This window comes from Parastagonospora nodorum, assembly GCF_000146915.1.
Source record: "Parastagonospora nodorum SN15 chromosome Unknown scaffold_16, whole genome shotgun sequence".
NCBI lineage: Eukaryota > Fungi > Ascomycota > Dothideomycetes > Pleosporales > Phaeosphaeriaceae > Parastagonospora > Parastagonospora nodorum.
This window is the reverse complement of record NW_001884564.1, coordinates 765862-779068: the sequence shown is the minus strand read 5'-3', so window position 1 is coordinate 779068 and position 13207 is coordinate 765862. Positions and strand designations below refer to the sequence as shown.

Sequence of the window (13207 nt, the reverse complement as noted above, 5' to 3'; positions counted from 1 at the left end):
CCTTCCCAAGAACATCGTGTATCATGAAGACTCTGTCAATATGAAGTGTTCTTGCCAGCATTCGCTCGCACCGTTGGCTGTCCTTTGAGATGGCTGTGTCGTTGAGAAATGTCCCATACTACGCGTAGCAAGATGACCTTCCTGTCAAACCCCGCCAAGCTGATCTCAACTGGCTGTTCATTGGGACTGTTATATTTGTTAAAACATTCCTATACCATACATGTCAAGATGGCTTTCTCATAAAACCCCGCCAAGTAGGCGTCAATTGGCTGTCCACTGAGACGGTCGTGTTGTTGATGATTTCCCCGTACCACACATGTCAAGATGGCTTTCTTATCAAACCCCGCCAAGTAGGCGTCAATTGGCTGTCCACTGAGACGGTCGTGTTGTTGATGATTTCCCCGTACCACACATGTCAAGATGGCTTTCTCATCAAACCCCGCCAAGTAGGCGTCAATTGGCTGTCCACAAAGAAGGATGCGCTGCCAAAGAGTTTGTCATACTTGCACTTATTACTAGAAGTCATTCGCCAAACACACATGGATTGGCTGTCCACGAAGATGGCTAAAACGTGAAGAATCTTCCAGGCCGTATATATCACGCGACGTTCCCCGCCGAATACTTATCGATCGGCTGACAACTAAGACAGCTGATGTTGACGAGTTCTTCACACCGTATGTATTGCGAGAAGTCATCCGCCAAGTAAACATTAATGGGCTGCCCGTGAAGATGACTCATATGTAGAAGAAAACTTCAAGCCATATGCATCACGCGATGTTCCCCGCCAGATAAGTATCGATCGGCTGACAACCAGGACGGCTGTCGTCGACAAGTTCCTCATACCGTATATGTTATGAGAAGTCATCCGCCAAACAAATGTAGACCGGCTGTTCACAGTGCCTCAATGAGCGGAGGACGGGAAACACTGCTTTTGTCTTTAGGAAACAGTCTGCCGCCAAATCCTTCGTTACTGGCTGTCCACTAGGACGATTTTGTTATCGATGGATTCTTTGTGCCATACATATCACGCGAAGTTCCCAGCCAAACAGATACCGTTTGGCTGTCCATAGTGCTTCAAGGTGAATATGATTGATCGCACGGCTTGTGCCTCTCTGGATGTCCCACCGCCAGCCCTCTTATTTTTGGCTGTCTACAATGTGCACATGATGTTTTCCATGCATATGGGCTCCGAAGAGGTTCCGCCACCCAAGACATGAAACGTGTGTCTGTAAAGTATTCACGATTTCTTCCATGCAATACAATAGTAAATATTCGCTCCTTATGTACAGCCGAGCGGGTCGGCGCTGGCTGTCTTCAATACGCTTACTTCATGAAGCTCACTTCGTGGGTTTCGGCTGGGGGGAGCTACCCGCCAAACACATTTCGCGTGGCTTATCTCTGTGCTTCAGCATTTTCAAGCTTAATTGTTCATGAGCTTCAGCCAGGAAGAGTTACCCGCCAAACATTCCTTCCATGGCTGCTCTCAGTGCGTCATCGTCTTTGGGATTACTTGCTCACGAGATTCGGCCAGGAAGGGTTACCCGCCAGGTCCCTCCTGCGTGGCTGCTCTCAGTGCGTCATCGTCTTTGGGATTACTTGCTCACGAGATTCGGCCAGGAAGGGTTACCCGCCAGGTCCCTCCTGCGTGGCTGCTCTCAGTGCGTCATCGTCTTTGGGATTACTTGCTCACGAGATTCGGCCAGGAAGGGTTACCCGCCAGGTCCCTCCTGCGTGGCTGCTCTCAGTGCGTCATCGTCTTTGGGATTACTTGCTCACGAGATTCGGCCAGGAAGGGTTACCCGCCAGGTCCCTCCTGCGTGGCTGCTCTCAGTGCTGTCATCGTCTTTGGGATTACTTGCTCACGAGATTCGGCCAGGAAGGGTTACCCGCCAGGTCCCTCCTGCGTGGCTGCTCGTGCTGTGTCAATGTCGTCAAGTTTGCTTGCTCATGAGCTCTGACTGGGAAGAGTTACCCGCCAGGTCCCTCCTATGTGGCTGCTCGTGCTGTGTCAATGTCGTCAAGTTTGCTTGATCCTGAGCTCTGACTGGGAAGAGTTACCCGCCAGGTCCCTCCTGCGTGGCTGCACTTGCTGTGTCAATAGTCTAGACTTGTGTCCACGAACCTGGTATTTGAACTTTGTTATGCAGCCAAATGCCTTTGGCTTGGCTGTGAATATCCTGCCAACATTTCTCGTCCGCATATTCCATAGAGATAACAAACATTTGACAGCCCCGCCAAAGTATCATCATCCGGCTGTCTGTACTAGCTTGATACGAGTGGTACATCGAGCTCTTCTGACGCTTCAGATAGTTCGATGTATTTCACACCGCCAGGCTCGTGGGTGCTCGGCGGTACAGTAGGAGCTATCCTGCAAGAAAAAAAATGTACCATGCTAGATAACGAACAGCCATAAGTAAGAAACGAGGCGGGGCTGCAGGCAACTTGATAGCAAGAACACACTTTTCTGGGGTAAAGAGACCAGCCAAGTATGCATGATACGGCTGACCTACAACAATACCAAATCAGAAGACAGATGTTAAGTCGTAGTTATGGTTCTAACAAACAGCCAAGCATAGGTGCAACAGCGGACCATCGCAAGCCAAAAAGACCAGAGACCATGCTGTAAATATAGCGCGGCCCGCTATGCAAATATCGTGTGGCGGGTTCAGCCACATTGTGCAAGAAATGGGGAATATAAGGACTCATGACGGCCAGCCAAGATGAAGGCTTTTGTCGAGCTTGCAACGTTCGTCAAATGGTGGAAAAAATTGTAGATGCATACTAATTACAGCTAATGTTCGACTTGTTGGCGGACTCGCAACGTGTACAAATTGTAAGATAAAATAACATCTAATCATTACACTCCGCCGAGGTGAGTTTTATTGGCGGGCTTGCACGACCTGCGAGATGTGAGAGAGAAAGGCGATCGCTCTCGCATGAACTTCAAGATGTGCGAGGTATGAACAGCTGCTCTGTCTACCCAGCCAGGGTTGAGCGTATTGGCGGGTTTGCGAAGAGTGCGTGTAAACACCCAGCATTGGCATAGCTTAATACAGGCGTATTGGCGCACTCACTGAAGTCGTGGAATGCGGTAAGCAGCAGCAAGATCTACATTTGGACAGCCAGAAACTCTCAGTTTGGCGGGTGGCGGAGTTCGTGGAGATGCAAATGATGTTGGCGAAGAACCCCGAATCGCAGCCGGCTATAACTACCTCGGCGGGCTGTTGCATTTGTAAGACCGCGGCAGAAGGTACAAAGGATTACCTGATGCAGCCTAGAAGACCCGGTTTGGCGGCAATTCCTATTCAATTAAATGTCAGTATTCTCAAGAAGGGAACTTTACCATGTTACACAACCATACTGCGCCTGTCTAGGTGTACTACCGAATTGAATGGAGTGTAAGAAGAAGATGGTTTTCCATTGGAGCAGCGAGCCGAGCTGTGTTTGTTTGGCGGGTCTTGAATGGCAGTAGGAAGGAGAAGAAGGAATACACAGTGAGGCAACCAGCTTTAGCAGATCTACCTTGGCGGGATATTGGCTGACGAGTTGCGAGTTCATAAATAGGAACTACAAGGCGTTCAGCCCAAGACTACACATTTCGGCGGACCGTTAACGATGAAGAAATGAAAGCTAGATATAGATATAAGGTAGCGTCCAGCCTGGGTACGTGTCATCTGGCGGGCTGTTTGGAGTGATGACATACAAACATAGATGCGAATGTGATATAATGATCAGCCTAGCCAATTGCACTGCGGCGGATTAGTAGAAACTACAAATAACTAAGCGGATAGAATAAGAGGCTGCGGTCAGCCAGATTTGAAAAGTATGGCGGATCTTCCAATGACTTCTTACAAGAGCGAAGTTATGGGTCAAACATAATAGCTAGCTAAGATAGCACTTTGTAGCGGGCTGACTAGATACAGATGCTTGGAAAAGTGTAATCAATGTGCGTCATCAGCCAGGGGAGCATAACATGGCGGTCCGAACAAATAAATAATGTCGGAAGTAAAGACTAGGGTATGTGTAAATGTTCAAACCCGCGGGGTGAATTGTGTAGAAAGTAGCAATGAAAATTATACAAGACCAGAATATGTTATCGTGTCGAAATAGAAAGCCTCGAGCAAAGCAAATGGCTGGCACATGACCTCAATATCATTGGAAAGCGCGAACTTGCATTTCTGGCTCAGCGGCCGTGTAAGAACTCGATGGCTGGCCCACTACGCCTCAATATGATAATTGCGATATGCATAGAGTCCTATTACCAGCCATAGGCATGTATATTGGGCTGGCTTACCATGGCAGATGATCAGATACATGTAAAATGATCAGGGTGTCTTGTGTGCGGAGGTTTTGTTCACGTGCGAAGCTGCAACGTGATCCTAATGGTGTCAGGCAACTTTGCGCATGCTATCCAGCCAAGGGTAATCGACTCGGCTGTTTCCCCATACAATTAGGAAGGAGAATTAATTATACACAAGCAGGGTGAGTGCATATGCAGCCCATCTTGCGGCGCCGTTACCGCCACGAAGAAAGACTCACGGACTCACTGCTGCCCAATGATAGATTTCTGGTTTCACTCACCTCTAAGATCTCTTCCAGAGCCGATGCAGCACTTATCCTTTTACCCTTACCTGGACTCAGACCTGTTGAACAGCCGTTTACGGCTACCACGGCTGATCGCCTCACTTGGCAATTTTCCAAGAGGAGCTGTCCCTAAGAAGTACGAAGCTCCAGTTTCGCCATCCTTGATTACGGAGGCTGTCCGACGTAGAATTACCAACATTACCCATGCAACTATCATTGACCATTCATACACTCATGCCAGCCATAGCTTTAGGTTTTTGGCGGCTTCGAATATTGTATAGTGAAGCATTTCAACAACTTCGAATCACAGGAACCGCCATGTATGAATGTACTGGCTGGCTTTCAATTTTCTATTGAATAACCAAGTATAGAACAAATACAAAAAGGAAGGCTGTTATAGTGGCTTTACGTCTGGATGCACCGCAAAGGCTTCTCGAGGTGGCTGACCAGTAGCCTGCGAGTGGAAGAGGCGCACAAGGTAGAAGAAAAACGCAATGATTGGCATGTGAGCTACACAAGTCAAGCACCGCCAAGCGTCGTCACAATGGCGGATCAACAATCTACAAGATTGACACAAAAACAAAGAGGTGGAAAAGTCTTTGAGCCCCGAAGCCTCATGTTCATACCTGATTACCGCCAGGAACTCCGGGACTGGCTGGCCATCGCTCCCCGAAAAGATTTCGATCGCTACCCTGCACGAAGTCGTCGAAATTCCGCAAAGAATCCGTGGAGAGTGGTGGCCGCCACATACTACGAGACTGGCTGGTCATCGCCCCCAGAAAAGAATCTGGTTATCGCTTGCATGAACTGGTCAGGTATTGAGAAGAGTCCATGGAGAGTGAGAACCGCCATGTCTCAGGAAATTGGCTGGTCATCGCGCCCCGACAAGAATGCGATGATCACTTGGATGAAGTGGTCAGAATCCTGAAGAGAATCCATAGAGAGCGAGGTCCGCCAGGTCAAACGAGACTGGCTGGCTATCGCATCTTAGGAGGAAACCGGTGGACACCTGCGCGAAGTGGTTGGGGTCCTGCAGAGAATCTATGGAGAGCGAGGTCCGCCAGGTCAAACGAGACTGGCTGGTCATCGCGCCTTGGAAGGAATCCGGTGGGCACCTGCGCGAAGTGATTGGGGTCCCGCAGAGAATCTATGGAGAGTGAACCCGCCAGGTTGTAGGACATTGGCTGGCTAGGATTGAATGTTGGAACACTATATCAAATCAAACGGAATATGCAGCGGACCATAGTGAACCTACCTTTGAGAGATACCGCCAGATGTCGTATAGTTTGGCTGGTCTATGGCACATCGACAAATGCTCCCTTGAGTTACGTAGAAGATGCTGCAGCTCCAATGAAGCTCGCAATAACGAAACCCGCCAAATTCAATGGTAATGGCTGAACAACCTGAGTTCGATAGCCAGCTGTGGCAAGTGACATGGAAGACGTAACGTGTGGTGATAAAGTCGAAATTATCAGGCACCGCCTGCGCGTCCTGGAGTGGCGGGTCAGTCATGTCTCGTGAAGAGTACACAGCACTTGAGTAGAAGAGGTAGTGACAAGTAGCGAAGTTGCAGAATCTGCGTACAGCCAGCAGCGTAAAGAGTGGCGGGTTAGCAAAGTTACTCATAGATGTTGCAGCACTTGAGTAGAAGAGGTAGTGACAAGTAGCGAAGTTGCAGAATCTGCGTACAGCCAGCAGCGTAAAGAGTGGCGGGTTAGCAAAGCTACTCATGGATGCTACAATATTATGATGGAAAACAAGGCTGTGGAAAATGAAGTATTCAAGCGTACGTACAGCCCGCATTCAGGAAAGTGGCGGGCTGATGAGGGTTCTCGAGGACGTTGCAGCGCTTTTGCTCGGAAGAGGTGGAAACAAATAAAGATTACCTGAAGATCACGTACAGCCTGCTTCTCATAAAATGGCTGGTCAGCAAAACTTACGGGAAAGTTTACTTTGTGCCATGTGAAGATGAAGCCGTGTGCAGTAAATCCACGGAGATGAGGGACAGCCAAGGGATGTACGACTGGCGGATCATTCAGCCATCTCAAGAGTAAGAATATTTCCACAGAAGAGGCCACAGGTTGGGGTGAGGTCGTGAATCATGGGACACAGCCAAGTCAGGCGAGTCTGGCTGCTCTGCAAGGCTTACGTGTCCGAGTCTACCGAGTTAGCTGCCATAGGCTGAATAGTAGATTGGGTATGATCTGGTTCAGAAGTGTTGTGTGTACCAACCAATACTTTAGAGAATCTATGAGAATCGTGTACCGCCAAAACAATAGTGGCCGGCGGGCTTGCATACTGTGCGATAGAACAGATAAAAGTATCAAGATATTCGACCCGGATCTTGAGGGTATATCCATATGATAAGAGACCGCCATACCGATTGAGTCGGGCGGGGTAAGACTGCGATGCTGGAAGCTTACGAGAGAATTTAATGGCTCAGACTAGAGAATGCCAACATCCGCACAGCCAATTTGACAATGCATGGCTGAGCAACACCAGAGCGGCTAGTTATGGCTGCACAGTGAGTGATCTAGAGGAATATACAGGAACTGACATGTTTCCAGGTGCAGCCAGGATGACGTCTCGTGGCTGGTCTGAGGACCTGTCATAATCGCTGAGACGTGTTGAGCTGGCTGTATATGTAAGCATCATTTATGCAGTTCAGATGTGTAATGCTTGATTCGCCATTTGTAGAAGAGATGTGAGACCATTTTATTCAGATCACCACTACATGTCTACCATGTACATCTCAGCGTCAATCTCGTTGACTCGTTTGACCAAGTTGTCCATTTCCGTCTGAAGCGCAGCCTTCTTGTCTTCCGCATCCATCACCACTCTCATCGTTTCAATCAGTGACAATTTCAAGCGCTTCTCCTCCTGCACCGCCTCGTCACGAAACTTCATTTCCATCTTCTCGCGCTCAGCTACAACAGCGATCCTTATCTGATATTTCATGCAGGCCACTTGATGTGTTAGGAGTGTGGTCTCGCTCCCAAAGGTGTCGTCGCAGCCTTCACAAGTGCACACGTCCTGCCAGAATACAGATGGCTCGATTTCAGACGGCACATGAGCGCCCTTCCGAAGCACATGCCCACTCGTCTGCTGATTCTTGTCGTCAACCGGTAGCATGAGTTGAGGAAGTCGTTGGTATAGGACGTAATAAACCACACCTCCTTTGTTTATAGCGACTTGTGGATGTTCTGCAGTGGCAATGTCTGGACCTAGGTCATCGAATGACCGCCAAACGTCGTTCTTCCGGATGTAAGTGACATAGTGTCCACCCCTTCCCTGAGGATAGAATATGTTCACGGCGAAGAGCTGATAGATTGGACGGATACCCAAACGTACTGGTTGGCCAGGGTCAGATGGGAGCCCTGCAAGATCGGCGATAGACGACATGTCTAGGAATGTAGGGACATCGACACCGCATAACACCCGATCACTGATCCCGCCCCGTTGAAAGCGTATGAATATATATTCTGAACAGAGGGTGATTCGCCTGTGCTGGACACGAGAGCCTGCATGGGCGCGACAACCAGACACGCAGTGGATGCTAGAATCGACTTCGGTCTTGAGCCAATTCTTCATCATTCCAGACAACGAATTCAGGTCTGAATTTGGATCTTGGAAGTCGAGCAGCATTTGGTGATCACAAGTGAACATCCTAGATATCAGAGCACAGCCAGGTTCTTGGCACTGACTCTCCATGACTGATTGGAGGCAGAAGGCATTGTGCACTTCGGATTCATAGCCTTGTCGCATGAAATCTATGTGTTCAGATACGGCAGCCTCTGCTAGGCCTGGAAGCTTGGCGGCGCATGCAATGGCATCTGACGACAGATGTGAGATCGACTGAGCAGTAGACGACGATCCAGTGCAGTCGGAATTTGGGCACTTTTGGTCGTGTTCATCGAGGTAGTGCTCAAGACATCTGCGGCAATAATTGAAACCACAGCAACTGACCTTGACGCGGTCATCGAAGTATTTTCCATCAAGCTCACAGAGAAGACCTCGCTCTCGTATCTCTTTCTTCTTGCTCTCATCACTGAGTTGTCGGTAAGTGATATCTGATGCGTCTGTAATCATAACTAGACACATGATCACAAAACTCATGAGCTCAGCAGAGTCATTCTGCTGACCAAGTACCCATTCTGATGGGTGCAGTGAGGAGAGGGCATTAAAGAAGCGCCGGATATCGTCTGTCCTCATTGCCTGCGATGCATCACCTAGCTTTGAGAAAAGTGCTCGAAGTTTGGACAAGAATTCTTGCACATTCTGCATATGCGACGATGAAATGCTTGCAATGTCCGCTCCTCGGCTCTGTGGAATGGAAGGCAACCAAGCGCGCGTGTCGCGGCCAGAATCGCCATGGCCTTTTCCTAGCTCCTTGCTTGCATCCATGATCAGGTTACGCATAGAGTCGATTGCGTAAACGCATTGGATCGAGGACGACATCCAGCACGTATTCCCAATATTCTTCAGATTCAAGAACATGTGAGACGGCCTCGACTCGCCTTCACATTCCTTGCATGGCCAAGCCACGGTATCTGTAGGCATGCGATCTAGACCGAGACAGTGATAATGCGTCAACCTCTCCGTATGACCTTTTGTTGTGCACGCCAAAAGTGTGCTCTTGTCTCCTATTTCGCCGCACTCATGGCATTCGACGGGGTCCTCCGGTGCCGCAGTCTTCATGGCGGATAGCCCCGCTAGCTGCTCTGCTAAGAAGAGCTGTTCGTCGTCTAAAAAGAAGGCGTCTTCGTCATCAGTCGCATCTCCGTCGTCTGGCTGTTGCGTGGTGCGTCTTGGATCCAGTGATCTAATCCTAGCCGCCCATGCATCCCTTCTCTTGTACGAGTCGGGCAGAGGTACTGCCATATAATCTTCAATACTTGACTTCATTTGCTTGTACCATTTGGTAGGCTCGATGCTGGACACTGCTTTCTTCAGTACTGGGATGAGAGCAGGTCCGCCACCGAATCGGTAGCGGAACCGGTTCGTTGGCCAGCATTCTATGATCAATGTGCGCCGCGTTATATCATAGTCCTTCTTCATGCTCGTCGGTAGTAGGACCTTGCATCCTGTCTTCAAATGATCTCCAGGGTGGATGGTCTTGTCTCCCCCGTCATTTAACTTCCGCGTAACACCGCGCCCGAACGAGTATGTGGAAGTGTGTCCACGACATGGGGTCATGACAAAACCGAACAGATGATCCTTACCGCCATTCTCGAGAAATTGAACAGCACACTCCAACAATAATGTAGCGGGCGACTCTTCTGTGGCATGATGTGAATCACAGAGCGTCGACATGGTGTGCAGCCGACTGCTGAATTCTCTGAAGAACCATGCTTCATCGATATCGTTTGGGCAATGATCTATACGCCAGAACCACGGAAGCTTGTTTTTACCAAGCCGAGGGAACTTCAGGCCATGTTGGTTGAAGCCGCCTTGACTGCGGTCGTTCTCGAGTTCGTTGATAAGCCTTTGTATCAAGATCCAATCCCAGTACTCATCGTTCATGGCAAACTTGTGGGTGCCATCCGTATTCTTCAGGAATTTAGGGTTGTCTGCTCGCGTGCTGAAGATCCTTTTGAGCGCTCTCGTCGAGAAAGAATCTGGGAGAGTTCCATCCCAAACGCCGGATCTTTCCATCTCTATAGCACGTCGTATGACATCCGGCGTCTGGTCCAAAACACGATCTTTGTTTCGCTGAGGTACAAATAGGGTGATAAACCGCTGATTGTCGTATGCCTGAGATCAAATTAGCCGGCATGTTGATGGAAGACATGACAGTAACATACACGCTCAATTATCGCCCATGTTTTGCGAACTTCAGGGTAGTACCCCACGCAGGGCGGTCGCCCAGCTACACGCTCAGAGAGTTCTAGTGCCTCTTTGTACAGTGGTAGTGACGACACGGGGTCTTTCGACTTCAGAAGGTTAATCGAAAACAGCTCCAGCGTGATATTTTCAACATCGTGCAGCGAGACTTTGAGGTCTGAGCGAAGCCATCGCCCATGTGGCTTCTCGATGCTCAGAGAGTAAGGCTCGGAGCCCAGCCAAGCAGATCTGTTTGTTCCCAAAAGCAGACCTGATCTAACCTTCAGCGACACGTTATGGCTCGGTGCGTAACCTCTGGTCCACGAGTACGGGTCATCCGTTGAGTGATTGTTGCGAAGAACATTGGACAACTCTTCAATTGTCCAAATTGGCGCAGATCCCAGGAAACGCCTTTCATTTCTGTAAAGCGTAGTGACGTTGACTTTGAGCTGTGCAAGTAGATCGAGGCTGGCATGAGATTTTTTGAGCTCGCCCGCATTGACTCCGGCACATCCAGCGCACGTAACAAGCAAACCGTCTTGATCAATTCGCCGCACCATGTCCGCGCAGGTCCAATTGGCTTTGCAAACGATGCAGACATGCTCTGTGCATTGCTGAGCGTCCGGAGACTCGCACATACAGTAATTGGCGAGAATTTGCTTCCTTGTAAGAAGACCGAGCTCGATTCTGTCGATGGCAACATGTACCAGAAGTAGAGTGTTAAGGAGTGTCTCACCTCTGGCCAGTGCACGTAGGCATTCTTCAAACACCCATGCATGACAAACCTGATCATGTACAAGGGTCGTTGCGCCAAACTTAACCCCCAGCATGGTGAAATTCCATTCGCCTGAAGAGTCCTTGAAGTCCGGTCCAAATCCATCGAGATCCAGATCAACCAGAGCGGCTTTGCAGATGAAAAACTCGAACCGACTGCCACGTTTCCGCAGGCTGAGTATTTGCTTTCCATCGTATGGTCCTTCGTACGTGCCCCTCGCCACGGTTCTCTTGCGTACTACGTCGCTGATTCCTTTAGAAGACTTCAGCAGACTTCTGCTCCTGTTCTGGAAGTAGTTGGCCAGCGCTCTACTGCTGCCAACCATTCCAACCATGTCGTGAAGTAAAATCTGCATAGCTTTGATGCTTACCCGCTCTTCCTCGTTCTTAAGTTTCACATATCGCATGGTTCGAAGCTCATCCGGTGCTCCTTCCACTGGCTCAGCACCAAATAGGTGCCAGCCTGTCGAATATGGCATAGAGCTCACGACTGATGCATCGACATCACTGCCACGAAGCTGGGGATGACGTCGCACCATCATCCGTGGGGTGGATGTAAGGGGGAGCAAGCCTGCATTCCCAGAGAATTGCAAGAGAAGGTGGTGTTAGCCGGTGAAGGAATCCATGGCGAGCAGCCTTTGAGCCCGCTGCTACTCCAAAGATCGTGCACCGGGGGATAGAGTCGCGAGATCGAGCTGTGGATAATTGTGGTCTTTCCCAATGCATCAAACTCGTGACGATGATGAAGCTCCTTGCAAGTGGAGCTCCTTGGTTTGCGTACCACTGATCGATTTCGAGGTCCATGGGGACCCTGTTCATAATGTTGACCGTGATCTCCCCGAGTTTCAAAATCTGGTCACGATCTTTGCATACGCTGTCGGTGAGCATGTTCCACCTCGGCAGGTTCGCATGCTTTTTGGCGTAGGCTACCTTTCTGGCCAAATTACCCTTTGTTTGCTTCGCAATGCGCTTGTCCATCTCTTTCTTGCATTTGTCGCCCCTGCCGGCATCGACACAGGTGCCGCAGGGATGCATCCTGTCGCAAGTAGCTTGCAAGCCGTCTTTTGTGCAATTGGGGCAGGTTGTTACGACTGGTCTCGAGTTTCGAAAGATTTTGATGTTCCTGATGTGGATTTGATACAACTCGATCGGCTTGTTCGGTTCTGCGCCATGAATGTTCGTGGCGGTCATTTGCCTAGAAAATTCACGTCCTGAATCAGCGCATGTCTCAGAAGAACACATTGCCTGAGAAATCTTACCAGCATCGAGCAGTCGTACCATCGGGCTGCGTGCAATCGACAAGAGCGACAGATTCCGTATCAAGTTGGTACAACCGCATGTCCGCATCATAGAGTGGTAGTTCCAGCACATGGCGTGCCTCACTGGTGGGTGGTGTGTACTTGCGAATTGTATTGACGGTCAGACCAGTGTCCTGAACTAGCTTTAAGAACCGAGTCGTGTTCACGGTAGTGTGATCAATCGTGATGCCCAGGTCTTCCAAGTCGAGAGTGAGACCAGGAATTTCTAGACCAAGATGTTTGAGGTCGGGGAGTTCGACAGGTACATTGAAATTCTTCCGCCTGCCGGTTGTATCCTTGACCGCTTTTGACTTCTTGTCTAGTCGTGGCCTTGCGGCAGTTGGCGGCTCTTTTCTCTTTGACCCAGCAGTCGGCTTTGCTTGAGGCGTGCCACTTGCTTTTGCCTGGAAATTCGATTTGGGTCGCGCCATGCCCGCGGTATGTAATGGCAAAAAGCCGTACAAAGCTTGAGGCGCGGAGCGTGGAGTGTGAACGAGAATGTCCTGGCGGCGGAGGGCTGGAGATACTGAGTGAGCGTTTGCTCGAGCCGTTGGCTGCTAGCGCCTACTACATCTGTGCCGCTGCAGACCCACATAAGCTGCCAGTAGCACCTATAGATTTTCATGTGCTTAGCCAGGAGCAGTGTGGACAGATTCTATCATCGACTTTGTTGTTTGTCACGTGACCGCTAGAGCTCGCATCGCCCAAGTCAACACCGCAGAGCAAAC

The 13207-nt window shown here is 49.7% G+C and overlaps 4 protein-coding genes across 4 annotated transcripts; 3 read left to right on the top strand and 1 right to left on the bottom strand.

The window, feature by feature from the left end:
* Nucleotides 1-2948: 2948 nt before the first annotated feature.
* Nucleotides 2949-3236, top strand: SNOG_10308 (hypothetical protein; the record flags this gene model as incomplete). Its single annotated transcript, XM_001800532.1, has 2 exons — nt 2949-2957; nt 3123-3236. The coding sequence occupies 2 exons, from the start codon at nt 2949-2951 to the stop codon at nt 3234-3236; spliced, it is 123 nt and encodes a 40-aa protein (XP_001800584.1).
* Nucleotides 3237-3996: 760 nt separating this feature from the next.
* SNOG_10307 (hypothetical protein) lies at nt 3997-4271 on the top strand (the record flags this gene model as incomplete). Its single annotated transcript, XM_001800531.1, has 2 exons — nt 3997-4017; nt 4083-4271. The coding sequence occupies 2 exons, from the start codon at nt 3997-3999 to the stop codon at nt 4269-4271; spliced, it is 210 nt and encodes a 69-aa protein (XP_001800583.1).
* Nucleotides 4272-5128: 857 nt separating this feature from the next.
* On the top strand, nt 5129-5744 carry SNOG_10306 (hypothetical protein; the record flags this gene model as incomplete). The annotated part of the gene is made up of 2 exons (XM_001800530.1): nt 5129-5499; nt 5576-5744. 2 exons carry the CDS (start codon nt 5129-5131, stop codon nt 5742-5744), a joined length of 540 nt encoding a protein of 179 aa, XP_001800582.1.
* Nucleotides 5745-7314: 1570 nt separating this feature from the next.
* Nucleotides 7315-12910, bottom strand: SNOG_10305 (hypothetical protein; the record flags this gene model as incomplete). The annotated part of the gene is made up of 5 exons (XM_001800529.1): nt 7315-7905; nt 7936-10338; nt 10389-11644; nt 11913-12376; nt 12441-12910. 5 exons carry the CDS (start codon nt 12908-12910, stop codon nt 7315-7317), a joined length of 5184 nt encoding a protein of 1727 aa, XP_001800581.1.
* Between the last annotated feature and the right edge of the window lie 297 nt (nt 12911-13207).